Here is a 21655-nt window from a genome sequence, read left to right on the forward strand (position 1 = left end):
ATGCAACTCAGCATTCTTTGTCCTCCAAACACGACGAGTTGAGTTTTTACCAAAAAGTTATATTTTGGTTTCATCTGACCATATGACACTCTCCCAATCTTCTTCTGGATCATCCAAATGCTCTCTAGCAAACTTCAGACGGGCCTGGACATGTACTGGCTTAAGCAGGGTGACACGTCTGGCACTGCAGGATTTGAGTCCCTGGCGGCGTAGTGTGTTCCTGATGGTAGGCTTTGTTACTTTGGTCCCAGCTCTCTGCAGGTCATTCACTAGGTCCCCCGTGTGGTTCTGGGATTTTTGCTCACTGTTCTTGTGATCATTTTGACCCCACGGGGTGAGATCTTGCGTGGAGCCCCAGATCGAGGGAGATTATCAGTGGTCTTGTATGTCTTCCATTTCCTAATAATTGCTCCCACAGGTGATTTCTTCAAACCAAGCTGCTTACCTATTGCAGTCTTCCCAGCCTGGTGCTGGTCTACAATTTTGTTTCTGGTGTCTTTTGACAGATCTTTGGTCTTGGCCATAGTAGAGTTTGGAGTGTGACTGTTTGAGGTTGTGGACAGGTGTCTTTTATGCTGATAACAAGTTCAAACAGATGCCATTAATACAGGTAACGAGTGGAGGACAGAAGAGCCTCTTAAAGAATAAGTTTCAGGTCTGTGAGAGCCAGAAATCTTGCTTGTTTGTTATTGACCAAATACTTATTTTCCACAATAATTTGCAAATAAATTGTGGTGTGATTTTCTGGATTTTCTTTCCTCATTTTGTCTACCATAGTTGAAGTGTACCTATGATGAAAATTACAGGCCTCTCATCTTTTTAAGTGGGAGAACTTACACATTGGTGGCTGACTAAATACTTTTTTGCCCCACTGTATATATGAGTACTGCTCTTCACACACAGATTGTGCATATGGATTTCTTCCTCTGTCTTCAACATCTATTCCTTCAAGAGTTTGCTAAGACAAATTTCTCCTTCACAAAGTGGTTGCATGGCGGTGCAAGTTATATCACGGATATATTATACCATTAGAGATGCCATTTATTCATACTCCCTCTTTTATTCAGTCTTTTGAAATCTATTCACCAAGCCTGTCTCTGAGCCTCCTTTTAAAAAAGAGGAAATGGTAGTCAATACAGGCCTCCAAGAAATGACAGAAAAGTGTGAATGGTAATGAAAGTTGGTTGTATAAAATAAAGTGTTCAGTTAATAGGTGCTTTGGGTCCATCTGTAATTTCCTCATATATTACCCCTCTGTACTTACGTGAGGCAAGGTCTTCTTCAGAAAAGAAACAATGATAGAGACTTTCATCAATGAAAAAGCCACAAAGTGTGACATGGTGAGGTTGGACCCAGGTGCAGAGAAGAGACCAGACAAGGAATCAGTGGTTAAGGATAAACACAATACTTTACTAAGAAACGGTAGGCGTAGGATCACTGTACACTTGAAAAAACAACAACCACTATGTGTCAAACTCACTCAGGAAACGAACACACAAGGTAAACAATTCAAGCTTCTGCAAAGAGAAATAGAAAAAAACACCTCTTTTAAAGTGAAAATCATAATGAGTAATGGAACACACCTGAGTGTCATAATTGTCTCTAGGGTGGTCTCTCTGCAGCCCTCTGGTGACAGGTGGAACCATGACACAGAGGATGAGTTTTCAGCGCTGTGGCGTGAGCAATAGGGATAGAATAATATAATTTCACTGTCTGAATACTACAGGAGTTTACCACATAGCATGCATACAGTATTGCTTGTCTGTATAGATACAGAAAAAGAAAATTGCATATGATCTTTTATTGCAGACAGAAAAACACCCATGGCATTGTACATTATCTCCATCACTCAAAGCCCAAGATGAGAGACCAAACAGAATAACATGTGACAACAGCAAATGGAGTGAGCCCAATGTCTAGATCATAGGATTATCATGCTATAAAGGAAGTTGTTATACCTAAAATAAGGGAAGAACTCAGTATATCTCTGATTCAAGTCAAAGAGTAAAGATTATATTGGTACACATGACAGACCAGAGTAGTTGAACAAGTTTCTACACCGGAAACACCTAGGCCAAAGTAATAGAACAGATCTGATCATGATCATGATATGTAGGTAGATAAAATTACAAATCCTTCACAACTAAATGCATACAATTCCTTCATATAATGGTTGTTCATCTTATATATTATATATATTATATATATATATATATATATATATATATATACATATATACATATATATAAATATATTTTTGGGGGGTTTGTATCATTTGATTTACACAACATGCTTACCACTTTGAAGATGCAAAATATTTTCTATTGTGAAACAAACAAGAAATAAGATAAGAAACCAGAAAACATGAGGGTGCATAACTACCCCCCCCCCCCCAGCTGCAAGTCTCACATCTAGCCACTTGGAATTTTTCCCATCCTTCAAGGCAAAACTGCTCCAGCTCCTTCAAGCTGGATGGGTTCTGCTGGTGTACAGCAATCTTTAAGTCATACCACAGATTCTCAATTGGATTGAGGTTTGGGCTTTGACTAGGCCATTCCAAGACATTTAAATGTTTCCCCTTAAACCACTCGAGTGTTGCTTTAGCAGTATGCTTAAGGTAATTGTCCTGCTGGAAGGTGACCCTCCATCCCAGTCTCAAATCTCTGGAAGAGTGAAACAGTTTTCCCTCAAGAATTTCCCTGTATTTGGCGCCATCCATCATTCCTTCAATTCTGACCAGTCCCTGCCGATGAAAAACATCCCCACAGCATGATGCTGCCACCACCATGCTTCACTTTGGGGATGGTGTTCTCAGGGTGATGAGAAGTGTTGGGTTTATGCCAGACATATTGTTTTTCTTGATGGCCAAAAAGCTAAATTTTAGTCTCATCTGACCAGAGTACCTTCTTCTATATGTTTGGGGAGTATCCCACATGCCTTTTGACGAACACCAAATTGTTAGCTTTTTTTCTTTAAGCAATGGATTTTTTTTCTGGCCACTCTTCCATTAAGCCCGGCTCTGTGGAGTGCACGGCTTAAAGTGGACAGATACTCCCATCTCCGCTGTTGAGCTTTGCAGCTCCTTCAGGGTTATCTCTGGTTTCTTTGTTGCCTCCCTCATTAATGCCCTCCTTGCCTGGTCCGTGAGTTTTGGTGGGCGGCCCTCTCTTGGCAGGTTTGTTGTGGTGCCATATTATTTCCATTTTTTAATCATGGATTTAATGGTGCACTGTGGGATGTTCAAAGTTTCTGATATTTTTTTATAACCCCAACCCTGATCTGTACTTCTCCACAACTTTGTCCCTGACCTGTTTGGAGAGCTCCTTGGTCTTCATGGTGCCACTTGCTTGGTGGCGTGCCTTGCTTAGTGGTGTTGCAGATTCTGGAGCCTTTCAGAACAGTTGTATATATACTGAGATTATGTGACAGATTATGTGCACCTGTGTGCAATCTAACTAATTTTGTGACTTCTAAAGGTAATTGTTTGCACCAGATCTTATTTAGGGGCTTCATAGCAAAGGGGGTGAATACGTATACACGCACCACTTTTCAGTTTTTTTATTTTTTGAAACAAGTAATTTTTTTCATTTAATTTCACCAATTTGGAATATTTTGTATATGTCCATTACATGAAATCGGGAAACGGGAAAACGTCTTCCACCTGATGGCAAAAGTCGAGTCACACTGCATCTGGCTCATGCACAAACTCATGTTGTTCCTATGACCAGAGAAAGTGAAATATTTGTTGATATTAAAATAGACATGATGAGATGCAAATAATAATAAAAACACAGAGCTGTCGATACACTTGACTACTCATTCATTGCAGCTGCATTGAGAATGGAAGCAGGGAGAAGCGTGTTTTATGTTTTGTAATAGCGTTGAATAAAAACAGTGTTGACAGTGCGGAATACAAACTTGGACATGACCTCACACATAAAAACATCAGCTATTTGCTGTATTATTTGACAGTCTCTCTACGGTCATTGTTTTAAATTATATGAAATCTCATGTAGGCTAGTATAAAACACCTATGGGCCGGGGTCCTGTAAGCTGTAGGTACATGATTTGAGCTATCCGATTGGTCAGTCAGTAGGCACACTTGATTTAGCCACAGATCTCACGATCCACAGGGTAGGCGGAGTTAGTCTTTTCAGACAAATTAAATGGTTAAAAATGGGAACACTTCTCCTCCCCGGCGCACAAGGCTTCTGAATCAAGTGTACCTACTGTACCACGAACAGCACAACACACACAAAGGAGTGGCAGCCTTTATCGTTGGCTTTTCAGTTAGGTGATCCACGAGGAATGTGTCGATCGACCGATTGGTGACCACTGTCTAAAACTATACTGTATTTGATTAAATACAGTATATTCAATTATTTATATTTATATATAAACAAATTATCTTACATAAAATGTGTGCCTACTATGATGGGAGATGATTAAACATATTGGACACAATGTTACTAACATTTAAATACTTCAATCAAAAGAAATATTGATTTTCATCAGTCCCACAAGTATATTTCAACAATATTTTTGTCCCCTCAAAGAGTGTATCACTTTCTACTGGTGAATGTATCATCTCCTACAACAGTTCTGCTTAATGTTGATCAACCCATCTTTGTTTTGTCATTATCACTCACAGACATTACAGTTTAACATACAGGAAAGTTCAAAAGGTCCAGAAATAGATGCCATGTCTGTCATGATAAATAGTATGGCTACAGATCCACCAACAAGTGGACATAAAAGACTAGATTAGCTGAAGAAATCTCACTCCCACCTTAAAAGGATCAAACCCGAGGAGTTTGCTCCATCCATCCTCTTCTACTCCTCTCCATCCCCTAAAGGCTCCCTCTCCTCAGCTACAGCCTCTACTGGGGCTTCCCTGGCATCTTCCTTCACTGTGGGGCCTTCCTCCTCCCTCCCCAACTCTTTCTCCAGCTCCTCCACCATCTCTTCCACCAAGTCCAGTTCCTCAAAGGAAGAGCCGCTGCCTACTGACTCGCTGGAGCCCCTGTCCCCATGCCCCTTTTCACTTGGCTCCCTGTGCTCTCCACCCTGCCCCTGTTCCACCCCGTCCCCCTGGTCCCTGTGGGGCAGAGAGGAGGCGGAGGACGGGGCCAGAGACGTCTCTGTGCTCTTTGACTGCGCCTGGCCGCTCAGCTTGCTGCTGACATCACTGTGGGACTCTGCACCTGCAACCACAGGAAGAGAGGTGTCAGGTGAAACAGCGAATAGATGTCAGTTCAAAACTAACCATCTACTGAGCCAGAACTTAAAATAATTGTAATTGTGGAGACGTCATGAACAAAGGTGTAAGGGCTGTATTCAATCTGTATGGCTGAAGCATTACAGATTGCGTGAAAGAAATGTAAAGGTCATTTCCAATTAACCCATACAGTGAACACAGTCTCCGCTAAACTTCTGTGATACGGATTGAATAGAGCCCTAAGTTCACACTCATTAACTGTTGTGTTTTGTGTCTTCCTACTTATTGTAATTGAAGACAAGTACACAAGAGGGACAGAGAGAGAGAGAGAGAGAGAGAGAGAGAGAGAGTCATAGAGCCCATTGCCCTTTATGGTTGTGAGGTCTGGGGTCCGCTCACCAACCAAGACTTCACGAAATGGGACAAACACCAAATTGAGACTCTGCACACAGAATTCTGCAAAAATATCCTCCGTGTACAACGTAGAACACCAAATAATGCATGCAGAGCAGAATTAGGCCGATACCCACTAATGATCAAAATCCAGAAAAGAGCTGTTAAATTCTATAACCATCTAAAAGGAAGCGATTCCCAAACCTTCCACAACAAAGCCATCACCTACAGAGAGATGAACCTGGAGAAGAGTCCCCTAAGCAAGCTGGTCCTGGGGCTCTGTTCACAAACACACCCTACAGAGCCCCAGGACAGCAGCACAATTAGACCCAACCAAATCATGAGAAAACAAAAAGATAATTACTTGACACATTGGAAAGAATTAACAAAAAAAACAGAGCAAACTGGAATGCTATTTGGCCCTACACAGAGAGTACACCGCGGCAGAATACCTGACCACAGTGACTGACCCAAAATTAAGGAAAGCTTTGACTATGTACAGACTCAGCGAGCATAGCCTTGCTATTGAGAAAGGCCGCCGTAGGCAGACCTGGCTCTCAAGAGAAGACAGGCGATGTGCTCACTGCCCACAAAATGAGGTGGAAACTGAGCTGCACTTCCTAACCTCCTGCCCAATGTATGACCATATTAGAGAGACATATTTCCCTCAGATTACACAGATCCACAAAGAATTTGAAAACAAATCCAATTTTGAAAAACTCCCATATCTACTGGGTGAAATTCCACAGTGTGCCATCAGAGCAGCAAGATTTGTGACCTGTTGCCACGAGAAAAGGGCAACCAGTGAAGAACACACACCATTGTAAATACAATCCATATCTATGCTTATTTATTTTATCTTGTGTCCTTTACCATTTGTACATTGTAAAAACACTGTATGTATATATATAATATGACATTTGTAATTTCTTTATTGTTTTGAAACTTCTGTATGTGTGATGTCTACTGTTAATTTTTATTGTTTATTTCACTTTATATATTATCTACCTTACTTGCTTTGGCAATGTTAACACATGTTTCCCATGCCAATAAAGCCCTTGAATTGAATTGAGAGAGAGAGAGAGAGGGACAGAGAGAGAGAGAGGGACAGAGAGAGAGAGAGGGAGAGAGAGAGAGAGAGAGAGAGAGAGAGAGAGAGGACAGAGAGAGAGAGAGAGAGAGAGAGAGAGAGAGAGAGAGAGAGAGAGAGAGCGAGAGAGAGAGAGAGGGACAGAGAGAGAGAGAGAGAGACAGAGGCATAGAGTTGGCATCCTGACAAGGTACAAACTTTACCCTGTAAATTGAGACAAGCTGACTACATATATCACCCAACAGCTCATATAGGAGTTGACGAGCTCCATTACACACAGAGACTTCATTGGTGTCAATGCCAGATCTGCCATTGTTGTCATTTTTAAGAGAGGCTGAGAAAATTGAGCCAGTTTGAACGTGGGCAGCAACAAGCGACAATAACATTGTTCTCACTCACATCCTTCCAGTTGAATAGTTTTTTAAACGAATGAGTGTATGCAAGACCGCATTACAGATCCTAAGAAGACTAGAGGATCTTAGTGGGTGGTGGAATATTTGATATGCTGCCGTGCTTCTGTACTCTACCCCTGTTCTGTGTGTGTGTGTGTGCATGCGTGAATACGTGTGTGTGTGTGTGTGCGCGCGCATGTGTGTTGGATCAGTATGGGTCATTACAGAAAATTCAACTCCTCTCCCGAATCCTATTAAGCAATGATGAGATATTATTGGTCATAAAGAAAAAGGCCCATTCCTACACAGCAGTATAAGTCAGTCACATGATATATAACGATAGCATCCTGCTTGGTTGCTCATTTAGTATTTCTCCAACTCACTCCTTTACCAGAGGGGAAATGGTTGTGGTTTCTGCTGTCTGGTCCAGGAAATAAACAATATGTGCACTCATCACCAGGATGGACTATTAGCGTAACGCTTCAGAGATTTCCTCCATATAACATGATGAACTGGCCCATGATGCTTTCAGAGTAATTAAGATGTGCCAAACACTGAGCCTGATTAGCCTATGATTGCTAGTCCTTTCTGATGGAGGAATATCCACCAGTGTCTTATCATAATATCCTCCTCAGTTTGTCATGATCCAAGACATATTGGATTGGAGTGGTTTGTGTGCATTTGCGTGTGTGTGTGTGTGTGTGTAGTTATAACAGCCCTGGAATGAAGATGAATTAATAATCTTAATCTCTTTCATGGAGAGAAGCTAGCATGACCTCTGCCATCTCCCTGTCTGTATCGTTTTGGGGCCGGAGAAATTCATTCCTGCCTATTGTGACTGCAATTAGCACTGTCATCTCAATTAGGCCCCAGCTCTGTGGTCATTGTGCAGAAATGGACAGGCTGAAAATAGGCACACAAATGAGACCTTTTCAGCATTGATTAATGTAAGAAAGAGACAAAGAAAGCATTCTACAGGACACCAGTCAGTCACCTCTATCATGTGATCTCATTATGTAAATCCATGAATCCAAAGCGTCCTATTGTGACAGGTGTGTGATGTAGGAGATCACCCCAGGTTATGTATAGGCTATTGCTTTCACATTGGATTTACATATTTAGCCTGTAAAAAAGTGGGCAATGTTTATATGATCCTCTTACAACAGGCCCATTTTTACCACATTCTTGCCAGCATACACCTTTATACCTCCTGTTTGCATGCCGGAGACGAGTGGTAGTAGTGGTGTGCAGATGTGGGTGGGCTCTATTTTAATAAATCCATTGAGAATATATACCATCAAAACGATCAATTACTTATTGGTGTATGCAGATCCTAAGAAACACAATAATAAATTGTAGTTTCAAAAGAATAGCATATATTTTTGTTTAATTAGGTCTATGTTATGGGTCTGTGCTGCCATGGAGTTTAGAGCATAGTGTGTGCCAATGCCGCCTCTTTATGGCTGCCTTTCATACTAAGCCATAGGCAGAACCTAACCTAAATGATTACTAGGTCATTTGGCGGACATAAAAATGTCAGCTTTGATATCGGCGATACCTTTCAGATATAAGGAAAAGGCGGGAAACAGTTAGCGGTATGGTAAAGTTGGCAGAAAAACGTCTTGGTAGAGTCACCTACATTGATGAACTAGCAAAAGGTTCTCTCTTTGTATGGAATCATCTTCCAACAGCCTTGGAGAGGTTAATTCATTAAGGAACAATGGAGGATTAATCTCCTGTCAGTGTCCCTGGAGGGTAACAGGACACCCTGGTCCAGCCTCTCCTCTCCCCTGCTGGGTTCACACCCCAAACAAATGCCATCTACACATCACACTGAGTTATGGACCATCTTGTCACAGGGGACCACAGTGCAATAAACACACATGGTCTCTGAGCCCCTCACACAAGTCCCACATCCTTCAGATCTGTCCATCTCTCACCAAGCTCATTATCAGGTCCAGTGTATCTGAGCCTGTCTGTAATATGCAGAGAGACCATGTCTATATGAGAGGTGTTCTGACTCTGGGGTTATTTACAGCATATTAATAAGCTGACAGACATCCCATTTACCAGCCAGCAAGTCCATACACAGCAAACCCATCATTTCTAAAAAGGGCATATTGGGCAGTGATATTCATTATGCCTGAGTTTTTCTATGAAAGGGGTAAACCTAAGCCTTCTCAATGAGAGGGAGAAGATGACTATCAGTGGGTCCATGGAGGTATTATATATGTGTTGTATTTGACCATTCTCAGGCTGTAGTACTGGTGAATGGCAGGTAGAGTGGTTATGTTCTACCAGTTGCTGAACTAAGAAATAATTGGTCTATTTAGTATACCCCCCAGGAAGACCCTTCCAACAAAACTTGACTTCTTTCACCCACAAACACCTGGAAATAAGTCATGACAAAGCTCTCACATTGAAGCAGATCATGCTTTGGAAAGTGTTTTAGATAACATTTGCCTATATTAGTTCCTAAATTGGGCCAACTGTGATTATTAGATATGGAATCAAGGTCTTGTTCTTAAAATGGTTTCAGATCGAAGAGAGGAAAAGAGAGGAGAAGAGAGGAGAGGAAACAAGAGGAGGGTTTTAAAGAGTAACTTTCATGATTCTGGTCGCCATTTTGACAGTTTTCTAGCTCTTTTTGCCCATAGCGGTTCAACTCTACCATTGAAATCGTGATGTAGAGGCACTTTAAGAAGGTGCCCCTATGTCCTCTCAAGGGATGGGTTCGGCATGAAATACACTCCCTTCTTGATGTGCTGGTTAGTACCACCTCCAAGCTTACTATAAAAGCAGGTGACAGCATGCCTTATTTAGCAATGGTCTTGGTAAGTGGAGTTTGTCAATATGCGACCAACCAGCTCAAACTGGTCTTATGTAGCAAAATGGGAAAGTAATTCTGTTTTGAAAGTTGATAAACTTGTAAACTCACCTTTGAGAAAATGGCCTTTGAATGTTTTGATACCTAGTTAAGAGTTCTTCTTTGCCTACACCCATTCAGCATTGTTCACATCCTCCACCCATCTCGTTTCGCACTTGGAGCGTTCAGAGCGCACACTTGACGCTCTGGCCGATGATTTGTGAACCTCTGGATAACATGAAAACAGCCTAACCAGCTCTGCTGGCAGCAATTTCATTACGATATTTTACAAACATTTACTGACACCAGCCAAATTCAATGAGTGTTGTGTGTTTGTAAATTCATCAGTTATTCTTCACTCTGGCATACTCAGACTGAATTTACAAACACACCCAAAATGGTTACTTGCATAGTGGAGTCTTTTGTTAAGACATGTATCTTTCTAGCTAGGTAAAAAAATTAACCTATCTAGGTAAACAATGTATAAGATCACACACGTCACGTAACGTTAACTAGTTAAACAACAATGAACATTGTGCCAACTCAAGACGTTACTACGCCTCGCATGAATCTGCTGGTAGTGGTAGCTAACCAACCAGGTCTAATGTTAGCTAGCTATCATTAGGCTTTAACTAGTCAAGCAAACGGCTCAGAGATACGAATAATAACATCATACACGTAACGCTAGATAGCGAGCCAGTCAGCTAACGTCAGCTAGCTAGCTAACAGTACGCTTTAGCTTGAAATTAAACCACTTTGTCAAAATTAGAAATATGTCATATCTGAAAACGTAGCTAGCTAGACTATCTTACATCATCATGCACAATGGACATGTCTCCCTGTCACGGATGCCATGCCATGGTTGCCCTTAGTTTGAAGATGTAATCCGTAGACAGGTGATTTCACCATCTCTTTAGCTATCATACTATAATTCCACTGATTTCAAAACGTGATCCTCCAGAAAGTGGAGATCAACATGTATGCAGCTCCACTACACGATACATGTTTTTTTTAAAGTCACGTTCGTCAGGATTACCAACACAGACCTACCAGCTCAAATAGACAGAAGCCCTTTATATGGAAGACCAATCTGAACTCATGTCCAGCCCACTCATTGTCATGGCTAGTGGGAAAGTTACTGACCAACTAGGCTTGTAATTTAACAATTGTATTCTTATTTACAGATGGCATACACGTTTGTTATTAAGGCACATGAAAGTTTGCATGTTCCAGAAGGAATCTCTGTCAAAAAACTACTTTGTGATAAAAAAAAAGAGTTTACATTCAAATGGCTTTCCTGTGAAGTAGTGATCCACAACAAATGCCTAGTTTCTTGAAACAAGTTACATATATTTTGCATGATGCTTCCTTGACTTGACTACTGTTGTGGAATAATCAGAATTTGTTTTTAACATATGTAAGATGTTTTATATTCATCATATGTTTGTAAGTTACTTCTCATCAAGAATGGTATTTTTGTATAATACTGTGGCGAGGTTGCAGTTATCTGTTCTATGTCAAGACTAAGTTGCATGGGCCGCAGAGAGGGGAGAGGTCAAAGTGTCATCATGTGTAAACATATCTTTTGCTCCACAAAGTCTGTGTGCCAGTCAGTGTGTCTCCGTGAGCTTGTCCGGGATTGGTTGTATTTAGAATTGGTTGTATCTAAATGACAATTTGATATATGCCTGTTGATATGTAGGATTGGTTTATGGTTCTGAGTTTGAGAAAGGAGACAAAACTGAACGATAATTTATAGCCAACTCTGTCTTCTTTGGGGATACTCCTCTCTGAAGTAAAGTCTTTCTTTGTGTAAGTTCCTAAGACCTGTGTTTTGTCATGTTGTCTAGGAGAGGGTGGATCTTCGCTATAAAGGATCCCATTTGCCATTGTGTGGGGGCTCTCAACTTTTGAGTAGAGATACTGAACTGTTGAGAGTCACAGAAAATGCTATAGAGCTCATATAATTAAAGATGGACTTTGATAACTAACCCTGACTTGTGTGTGTGGTTTGCTCCCATGATTTGGTAAATAGAGGAAATTTCCACGACACTACTGACATTACACAAAATTCTAAAGGCAACAAGGCACATTAACGCATATGACCATATTCAACGTTTTTGCTTACCGTTTCATACACATCTATGTGCTTTTACAAAGAAAACAAACCATGTAGGCTATGAGGATCATACTTTTAGATTCATACCTCTATCATAACAAGAAATAGATGATAATGGTAGTCATGTCAATTCATTATATTTTTTCCCCAAACCACTATGCCTGATTGGTGGCGCAGTCTGCTAAGACAGTTCAACAGTTGTAGATATATTTATCTTTCAAATCCTTTATTTACAATATTCATCCCATGCCCACACACTTCTAATTCTGAAAAGTGATAGCATAAGTGTGAGTGGGGTTGCCCTGGTAGTAGTTGTAGGTTTCATATCATACCCAAGACCAATCGGTGAGTTCATTTTAACCATTGGAAAAATAGCTACTGCGTAAATACTGCAATGCGGATTCCCAACACAATACCGCAATAAATGTGAATTCATATTTCAAAGATTTTTCTTGTGCCACATAGGGGATTCAAATTTACAGCGCAAGTGGCAGTAGACGTCAGAGTCTTATTTACTCCTGATGCACATAGTTTTATTATCAGAGCATGCCAGTGGACGTCTGGTAAATATACTTTGGTGAGAAAGTGTTGGGATCAGGAACAACTACATTTATCCACCCCCAAAATTAATAGTTATGAGCAATTCCCCCCACCCACAACTTCAAGATTTGAAGGGGTTGGACAAAGGCTAAATAAGAGGTTGAGAGTTACACTACAAAGAAGGAGAGCAGGAGATAATTAGAGAGACAAGACTGAGGCAAGCTGGGAGTTTGGAGAGGAAGGGTGGTAACAACACAATCATATGTAGGCCTAATTGTATAACAATCACATAGAAAATGTAGCAATTGTTGTGTAATTACACAGCATTTATAAATAAATTACATTCAGTAGGACTAAATTATACTGAAGCCATTTCTGTAATACTTCTGGAGGGTAATGATGATGTCATATAGACCCAGACCCCAGTTCAGCACAACAAGCTCTATGAGAACAGACTATTGCTCATCAAGGACAGATGAAGCTTATTTGGTGCTCTTCACTGCATGATCCCATAGTGTCGAAGTTGGAGCTAGGAATAGGAGGAAAACGTAATGTTCCATAACTACCCTCGACATGGTAAATATTATCTCCTGAGTTTGTGCTCCAAAATGAAACACCCAGTCGGACTAGCAATTTCTCACAATCCAGCATCTGTGAATAAGCATGCACATTCTGCAATGTTCACGGTGTTAAAATAAATACCTTACTGGCGCAATGAAACAAATGGAGGTCATGCAAAAGCACATCCTCCTCACACCGGCACACTTGGTGAAACAGGTCCCCTGAGGTACAGTAGTAAGACCTGCAGAGAATACTAATCATCTCATTGGGGTGGCAGGTAGCCTAGTGGTTAGAGAGTTGGGCCAGTATCAAAAATGTGGCTAGATTGAATCCCAGAGCTGACAAGGTAAATATCTGTCGTTCTGCCCCTGAACAAGGCAATTAACCCACTGTTCCCAGGCTGTCATTGTAAATAATAATTTATAAATTGACTTGCCTAGTTAAATAAAGGTTAAATAAAAAAATAACAATTGACAGAGATAAAACTTCTTTTTTTAAACACCTATTGTTTCTACTTGTATCCTTATTTATGTCCCTTGTGATTTATGAAATAAGCAGTTATTTACATAGCAGTGATCGTCAGATCATCATATGTAAAGAGCACATGATTTGTATTGTCATTTCTCTAGAGGGACGTTGAGCACACAGTATTGCAGTGATGTGTGTACAGTACAGTACAGTACAAGTACAGCCACCCCTCAAGCCCACCCATGCAAGGCAGTGTGTTTGAGTCATAGGCTGGCTGGCCACACACAGGGAGGTCTGTGTGGAGTTTGATTTCCAGGGCTGGTCTATCGGATACAGGAAGGTCTGTTTGGAGTTTGATTTCCAGGGCTGGTCTGTCAGACACTGGAAGGTCTGTTTGGAGTTTGATTTCCAGGGCTGGTCTATCAGACACTGGAAGGTCTGTGTGGAGTTTGATTTCCAGGGCTGGTCTATCAGACACTGGAAGGTCTGTGTGGAGTTTGATTTCCAGGGCTGGTCTATCAGACACTGGAAGGTCTGTTTGGAGTTTGATTTCCAGGGCTGGTCTATCAGACACTGGAAGGTCTGTGTGGAGTTTGATTTCCAGGGCTGGTCTATCAGACACTGGAAGGTCTGTGTGGAGTTTGATTTCCAGGGCGGGTCTATCAGACACTGGAAGGTCTGTGTGGAGTTTGATTTCCAGGGCTGGTCTGTCAGACACTGGAAGGTCTGTTTGCAGTTTGATTTCCAGGGCTGGTCTATCAGACACTGGAAGGTCTGTGTGGAGTTTGATTTCCAGGGCTGGTCTATCAGACACTGGAAGGTCTGTGTGGAGTTTGATTTCCAGGGCTGGTCTGTCAGACACTGGAAGGTCTGTTTGGAGTTTGATTTCCAGGGCTGGTCTATCAGACACTGGAAGGTCTGTGTGGAGTTTGATTTCCAGGGCTGGTCTATCAGACACTGGAAGGTCTGTGTGGAGTTTGATTTCCAGGGCTGGTCTATCAGACACTGGAAGGTCTGTGTGGAGTTTGATTTCCAGGGCTGGTCTATCAGACACAGCTCAGCACCACTGATTGAGCCGTCTCTCATTATGAGAACAAATAACAAGCCAGTCTGGATCTCTCTCTAAAGAGGAGGATGTATTTCTGCTTTACTGGTGAATCCAGAGTGATTATTATTATCTGCATAATGTGCAGCATCTGTAAACCACCCCCCAAAACGCACGCACTCACACACACACACACACACACACACACACACACACACACACACACACACACACACACACACACACACACACACACACACACAGACACAGACACACAGACACACACACACACACACACACACACACACACACACACACACACTTCTGTATTACAGAACTGTGCTGACCCACTGTGTAAACTAATTGATATAGAAAGTGCATGCTTCAACAAGATCTGCTGGGGGACTGACAGATTGATTATTGAAGCAACTTAGATTTAGCGTTTAAGTGAAAAATCCTCATGTCATGTCGTCACAACACAGTACACCAGACAAACTCCCACACCACCAGAAGTCCACACTATTTGACTGGGCCAAGCAAAGAGAGAAAGAGCAAGAGAGAGGTGAAGAGAGATGAGGGGGCAGGGAGAGAGAGAGGTAAAGGAGGAAGGAGAGAGGGAGAAAACTATCAGTGAACTGAACTCAGTTGGGTTTTCTGAAGTCTGTTGATTGAACAAATCCAAAACATTTTGTCATCCACATATTCAATTCTACCAATGAAGGGGGAGGGGGTACTGTCTATGTCATCATCAACAGACGGGCACTGCACTCCTCAGTGACCGATGGCAGAGACTAAACATGGTAATCAGTTCTGAACCCACCCAGACATCATTACATGAATGGGCAGAACAAAGGAAAGACAATAACCCCCATAATACAGGGCATCTGATAAACGAAAGGGTTGTACTTTATGAGGAAGAGCGGTTAGAGACACAGCCTCTGTGAGCCCTTGTTTCCTCATGCCCTTCTCTGTCTCCTCCTCTCAGACGAGCCATCTCAGTCTATACCTACACCTCCAGCCCACACAGCCTTATCCACACACACACACACACACACCCCAGTATTTGTGCAAAGACAAAGTCAATATCACCGCTGTGCTAACCTAAAGGCCCTGTCAAGTTTAAAAGAGTAATGGCGGGTCTAAAAAAACACCCCACTTGAAGAAACATCACAGTGACAGAACAATTCCAGGGGCTGTTGGGTGGGATCAACACGGTGGGGCACCAAATACCTGCAGCCACATCCTGGCTGTCTGTTGGTTCTTTAGATCTCACACACAGCCTTACCTTTGGATAGACTAGAGCTGCAGAGCTAAATCTCTACAAACTCAATCTAGCTGAAGTAATTCAAACAAACCTCTTAGTGGAACAAGCTGTTCAATGCTTTTTTTTCTCTCTTTCCATTACTGGCCATCCACTCTTATTTTCTTGCTATGAATGAAACTAGCTAAAACGCATCTGTGGTTGGGTAGGTTGAATGAGAACTTAAAAGATATTTGGTTTTAGTTAAACTTGCCCATTACATCCCAAATGGGGGAGAACACACCTGGTTGGTCAATGGCAGTGGTTGTATGGAAGGAAGAGGGGCTTAGAGTACCTGAAATATCCGTCCCTCTGTCCTGGTCCAAGGACTCCTCTGTCACCGGTGTCTTGGCCGCTGTCTGTGTGACGAGCTCGGGCACAACGAAGCCAGTGTGGTGGAAGCCGCTCTGGGAGGACAGCGGAGCAATGTAGTGCGTTAGGTCCCCTGTATTGATCTCAATGAATGGCCAGGCATGGAGTTGCCTCTCCTGTGGGTGAGAGAGAGCGAGACAGAGAAAGAGAGTTCAAACTGCATGTTTGATTCCCATTGGCAAGAGGCAGTCTATTTTGTCAGATCTGCCCTCCAATCCTGAGCTTTTCTAAGGCTCAGCCGTTCTGTATTCAAAAAAGCACTTAGCTTAACAATGTAGGATAAGTTATTCTAAAGAAAGACTACGTCCTTCTCGAAAGACAGCTGCTGTTGACCAGAAAGACTTGTCAGCTTGACCATGTACCACATCACTAAGCCCTGCATTTCTCCCATAACAATAAACAGAGCTGTGAACCATTAAACTGATTTTAAGCTAATTTCTCTCCTCTCCCACTCTAGAATGCAACACAAAACAGTCCTTAAAGAGACTCTTTCCAGAGGTATAAGATTGCCACCTGCTTTAAACCTTTACTTCACTCTTTGCTCATTAATGTTTAAAGCTAGGCAGTTTGCTTATCCAGCACACCCTGATTGGAACAAGGCTGTGTGAGAGATGAGCGCACATGCATGCACACACACAAACACTACATTTAATGAGCCAATCTATTTTGTCTGGAACAAAGACATCAGGCATTTTTTTTTAAATTAAAGGACTAATAAAAAAATAAAAAAACAAGTTTCACAGCATCAATATGCTGTATAACCTCATTCACTGTGGTGAGGTAGTCAACATGAGGATTGATATATACCAATATTCCACAAGAACTATGATCCATACTGTATAGCAGCACATATTGACCTTTGATGGAGGATAAGTCTCAGCAAATGGAATCATCCTTAGAGCAGGGGCAAATTGCTGCCTTAGAGGGACAACCTCTAGACACATGTAGAAGAACTTTACCCTTCCAAAGAAAGCAGCACATTAGGTTTCTCAAGCCAACCTGTTTTGTTGTCCTTGAATTCCAAAAACCCAATGATCACCATGTTTCTGCAGGTTTAAAATGAGAGCCGTTAGCTTCTCACATTCCCACTACTGCTACATCGGGGCTCAACTATATTGTTATGTGAAAGAGTCCATTCCAATGAGAAGCTATGTGTGTTATGCAGATGGGCAGAAGGCATCAGACAAGAAGAGAAGAAGAGAAGATCAGAGAGGAGCGACATGATGAAACCCTCCCAGTGTGCTGACATAACACTATTATACTGTATACAGTATGTATGGTGCGTGAATAGGAATTCATGGCATGTGCGATATGTTCCTCCACATGCGAGGCATTAACATTCCATTTATATAGAGCCATATGTCTACATAGTAACTTTCCTAGGGTGGAGGGATGCAGATGTGTGATGAAAGAGGGGAGTTTATACATTTAATTCCAAAACGCTATATATCAATTTTCATACCTATTAATACATTCACTTTTTTTGTTTAAAGAACTTCTAAAACAGATTGGTGTGTTTTTTAAATATCTAATTATGGCATGGGGTTGTTTATCGACAGACATGTATTTGTTTGAAACCTACCACTAGATTGTTTATCTCTGAAATGAAACCATCACATTTCAATTTATATCCACCTCACTCCTTTTGTGACTATGGGGCAGTATTTTCATTTTTGGAGAAAGAAACGTTCCCGTAGTAAATGGGATATTTTGTCAGGACAAGATGCTAGAATATGCATATAATTGACAGCTTCGGATAGAAAACACTCTAAAGTTTCCAAAACTGTAAAAATATTGTCTGTGAGTATAACAGAACTGATGTTGCAGGCGAAAGCCAGAGAAAAATCCAATCCGGAAGTGACTCATGTTTTGAAAGCGCTGCGTTCCAATGCGTCCCTATTGAGCAGTGAATGGGCTATCAATCAGATTACTCTTTCTCCGTATTCCCGAAGGTTTCTCCAGCATTGTGACATAGTTTTACGCATTTATGTTGAAGAATACCCGTAAGCGGCTACATTGCGCAAGTGGTCACCTGATGCTCCCAGAGAGATTCTCGCGTAAAATACAGAGGTAGCCATTACTCCAATCGGTCCTACTGAAAAATTTATTTTCCCAATGGATATATTATCGAATAGATATTTGAAAAACACCTTGAGGATTGATTATAAACAACGTTTGCCATGTTTCTCTCTATATTATGGAGCTAATTTGGAATATTTTTCGCCGTTTTCGTGACTGCAATTTCCGGGCGATTTCTCAGCCAAACGTGAAGAACAAACGGAGTTATTTCGCCTACAAAAATTATATTTTTGGAAAAAAGGAACATTTGCTATCTAACTGGAGTCTCGTGAGTGAAAACATCCGAAGCTCATCAAAGGTAAACGATTTAATTTGATTGCTTTTCTGATTTCCGTGACCAAGTTACCTGCTGCTAGCTGGACAAAATGCCATTTTAGGGTATTGATAAACTTACACAAATGCTTGTCTAGCTTTGGCTGTAAAGCATATTTTGAAAATCTGAGAATCTGATTTTGAAAATCTGAAAATCTGAGATGATTAACAAAAGGCTAAGCTATGGCTCAATATATTTCACTTGTGATTTTCATGAATAGGAATATTTTCTAGGAATATTTATGTCCGTTGCGTTATGCTAATTCGTGTCAGTCGATGATTACGCTCCCTCATGCGGGATGGGGAGTCACTAGAGGTTAAAGAAAAAAGTAGCACTGCAAGGTTTTGCACAGTCAAATGTGACAAAAAATACAATTTGTAATAAAGAACTGTACAAATGATAAATTTATTTTTTATAACAATATTTTAACAAATATATATTCAAGAGATGGAGGCAGTGGGTTGTGGAGGTGTGCTTTCCCTTCACTTTAGGAGACAACAGGGAGAGAGAGGAGTGAAGGAGAGGGCTGGTGATACAGTACATGGTGTAATGACGCCACGTAAAATGTTGCCCTACACGTGCAACACAGCATTCATAACCTAGCCCACAATGTCTGCTGTGTGGATCAAGCAGTCAACAAATCGAATTTCATTTGAAAGAACATTTCAGCGAGACAACTCAAAGACGAAATCCGTTAAAGCCAAGATAATGGAATTCATTGCCCTTGACAATCAACTGTTCTCTGTCGTGGGTGATGTTGGCTTTCGCCGACTGGTCAAGCACCGGTACACACTAGCAAGTGCGCTATTTTTCAGATGTTGACCTACCGGAGGTACACAGTAATAGCATCACTGCTATTAGCCTCAAGATATACATACTATGGAACGCCATTTGGGTCTTTGCGTGTCAAAAAAGATACAGTAGCACTGTCAAAGATGTACAAAAAAGTCTGCAAACAAGCAAACACTGGCCACGAACGATGTGTTTACAATACCGCGTTGGTAATAAAGCCTCATTTGTTCAACCTCAACTTCTGAGGTAGCTAGCTTTAGCTTGGTACCTAGCTAGCACCAATACAACCAGCCTGAAAACAATGACTAGTAGAAACTGCAGTCATTTTCATTATTTTTAGCAATGATTTAGGAATCCTTGTGAGTAAGTATATTATCTAGGTTGCCACTTGTTGTTCGCCTATTGAAATTGAACTTCAGTTCCTGAAAATAACTAGCTAGCCAGTTACTTAATTCTGTTGCCCAAAGATAACGTTATAACCAGCCAGCTAGCTTAATCTGGCTAGTAAGGCTCAACTGGCATACTTTTATTAAAGTCCACTATTGTGGCTAATCCTTATTGTGGCTAGCTTCACATAGATGGGTCCGACCACCATTAAATCAAATAAAAACTGTCTTATAAATTAGGGTTATTTTAGATGATGACACCTAGCTATATAGTTAGCTAGCTAACTATAGCTACTGAAACAGATGTCCTTTTGCTATGTTTTTGGGGAAGAACATTGTTTGCATCCATGAGCTAACTAGCATTTTTTTAAATGTCCAGCACTGTAGGTGCGCGAGACAACTTTACCAGCATCAATGAATCATTGTAACATAAAATACAAGCGATAGTGTAATCAATGTGTAATAACTACATAAAAAAATGAATGAATGCATTAAATTATTATGTGACGTGCAGTCATATTCAGGTCCTGATTGGTCAACAAGCTTATTTGAAACGTCAAATAGGGTTATCTACTGGTCATTGTTTTCTTTTTTGACAAGCAAAGACCCAAACGGCGTTCCATAGGAATCCTGGTTGAGAATTTAACGACTGAACAAATGAACAACGAAACAGCACAGTAAGTAAGTGAAAGAAATAGGTTTTGATTATGTTTTACTAGTAATGGGGACATACGTAAATGCCACCAAAAATAACTTTTTGGTCATTGTGGTGTGTGTGTAACCTTTATTTAACTAGGCAAGTCAGTTAATAACAAACCCTAGACGACGCTGGGCAAATTGTGTGCCGCCCTATGGGACTCCCAAACACAGCAGGATGTGATACAGCCTGGATTCGAACCAGGGACTGTAGTGACGCCTCTTGCACGGAGATGCCGTGCCTTAAACAGCTTCGTCCGTGTGTGTGTTAACTGTTTAACTGTACTAGAATGATTAAAAGGCCGCAAAATGTTTTAATATCAGTTATCGGTATATATTTTTTTGTTGGCAAGGAAAATATTGGATATCGGTATTGGCCAAGAATGTCGTATCGGTGCATCACTAGTTTTAATCTTATCCTGGGTAAAGTACGTATGTAGCTAGCTAGTTCTGCTCCTCCGTGGTATGAATCACCTGCTACACATAAACCCCCCCAGCCCCCAGGGCTACTGCCATATGCAAACTTTTATTGCGTGGGTCGGGTGAGGACACAAGGAGAAATGAGGGGCATTTCTCTTCAAACTTCAGCAACACTCCTGTAGTATATGATAGATACTGTGGCGTCACTGTGACAGGCAGAGGGAAGCGTTTACTAAGATTGATTTGACAGATAAAATAACATACTAGATAATACATATTAGCTGCATTAGTGGTCTCTGATATCTCTAATAGCATTGCTCTGATAGAACAATCAAGAAGATTTCTTTCCCAGGATGACATTAGTTTACAGCTCAACAGCTCATTGAAACACAAACAAAGCCAGTCACTGAAACACACACCGGAGAAGCCAGTCACTGAAACATAGCAGAGAAGCCAGTCACTGAAATACAGCAGAGAAGCCAGTCACTGTAAAATACTAGGGGATACAGTGAATTATGTTGATTACAATCTGATTGACTCAACAATGATTATTTCCTGTGAATATAACCGGTAGAGAAGAATTTACCACTATTGCAGGAGGTAA

At 41.2% G+C, this 21655-nt stretch overlaps 1 protein-coding gene across 2 annotated transcripts in view; it reads right to left on the reverse strand.

The window, feature by feature from the left end:
- Positions 1 to 3436: 3436 nt before the first annotated feature.
- Positions 3437 to 21655, reverse strand: part of LOC135541896 (testis-expressed protein 264 homolog) — a 124064-nt gene continuing 105845 nt past the window's right edge. The window contains exons 3-5 of one of the 2 annotated variants that reach the window (XM_064968384.1): positions 16289 to 16481; positions 4791 to 5205; positions 3437 to 3719 (exon numbers count right to left, since the gene is read on the reverse strand). In XM_064968384.1, the coding sequence (XP_064824456.1) occupies positions 4835 to 5205; positions 16289 to 16481 (564 nt within the window). In that variant the 3' untranslated portion in view covers positions 3437 to 3719; positions 4791 to 4834. Of the gene's footprint in view, positions 3720 to 3798; positions 5206 to 16288; positions 16482 to 21655 lie in introns of those variants that run through there. The other variant, XM_064968383.1, reaches the window with a different exon arrangement.

This window comes from Oncorhynchus masou, chromosome 6 (genome assembly GCF_036934945.1).
Source record: "Oncorhynchus masou masou isolate Uvic2021 chromosome 6, UVic_Omas_1.1, whole genome shotgun sequence".
NCBI lineage: Eukaryota > Metazoa > Chordata > Actinopteri > Salmoniformes > Salmonidae > Oncorhynchus > Oncorhynchus masou.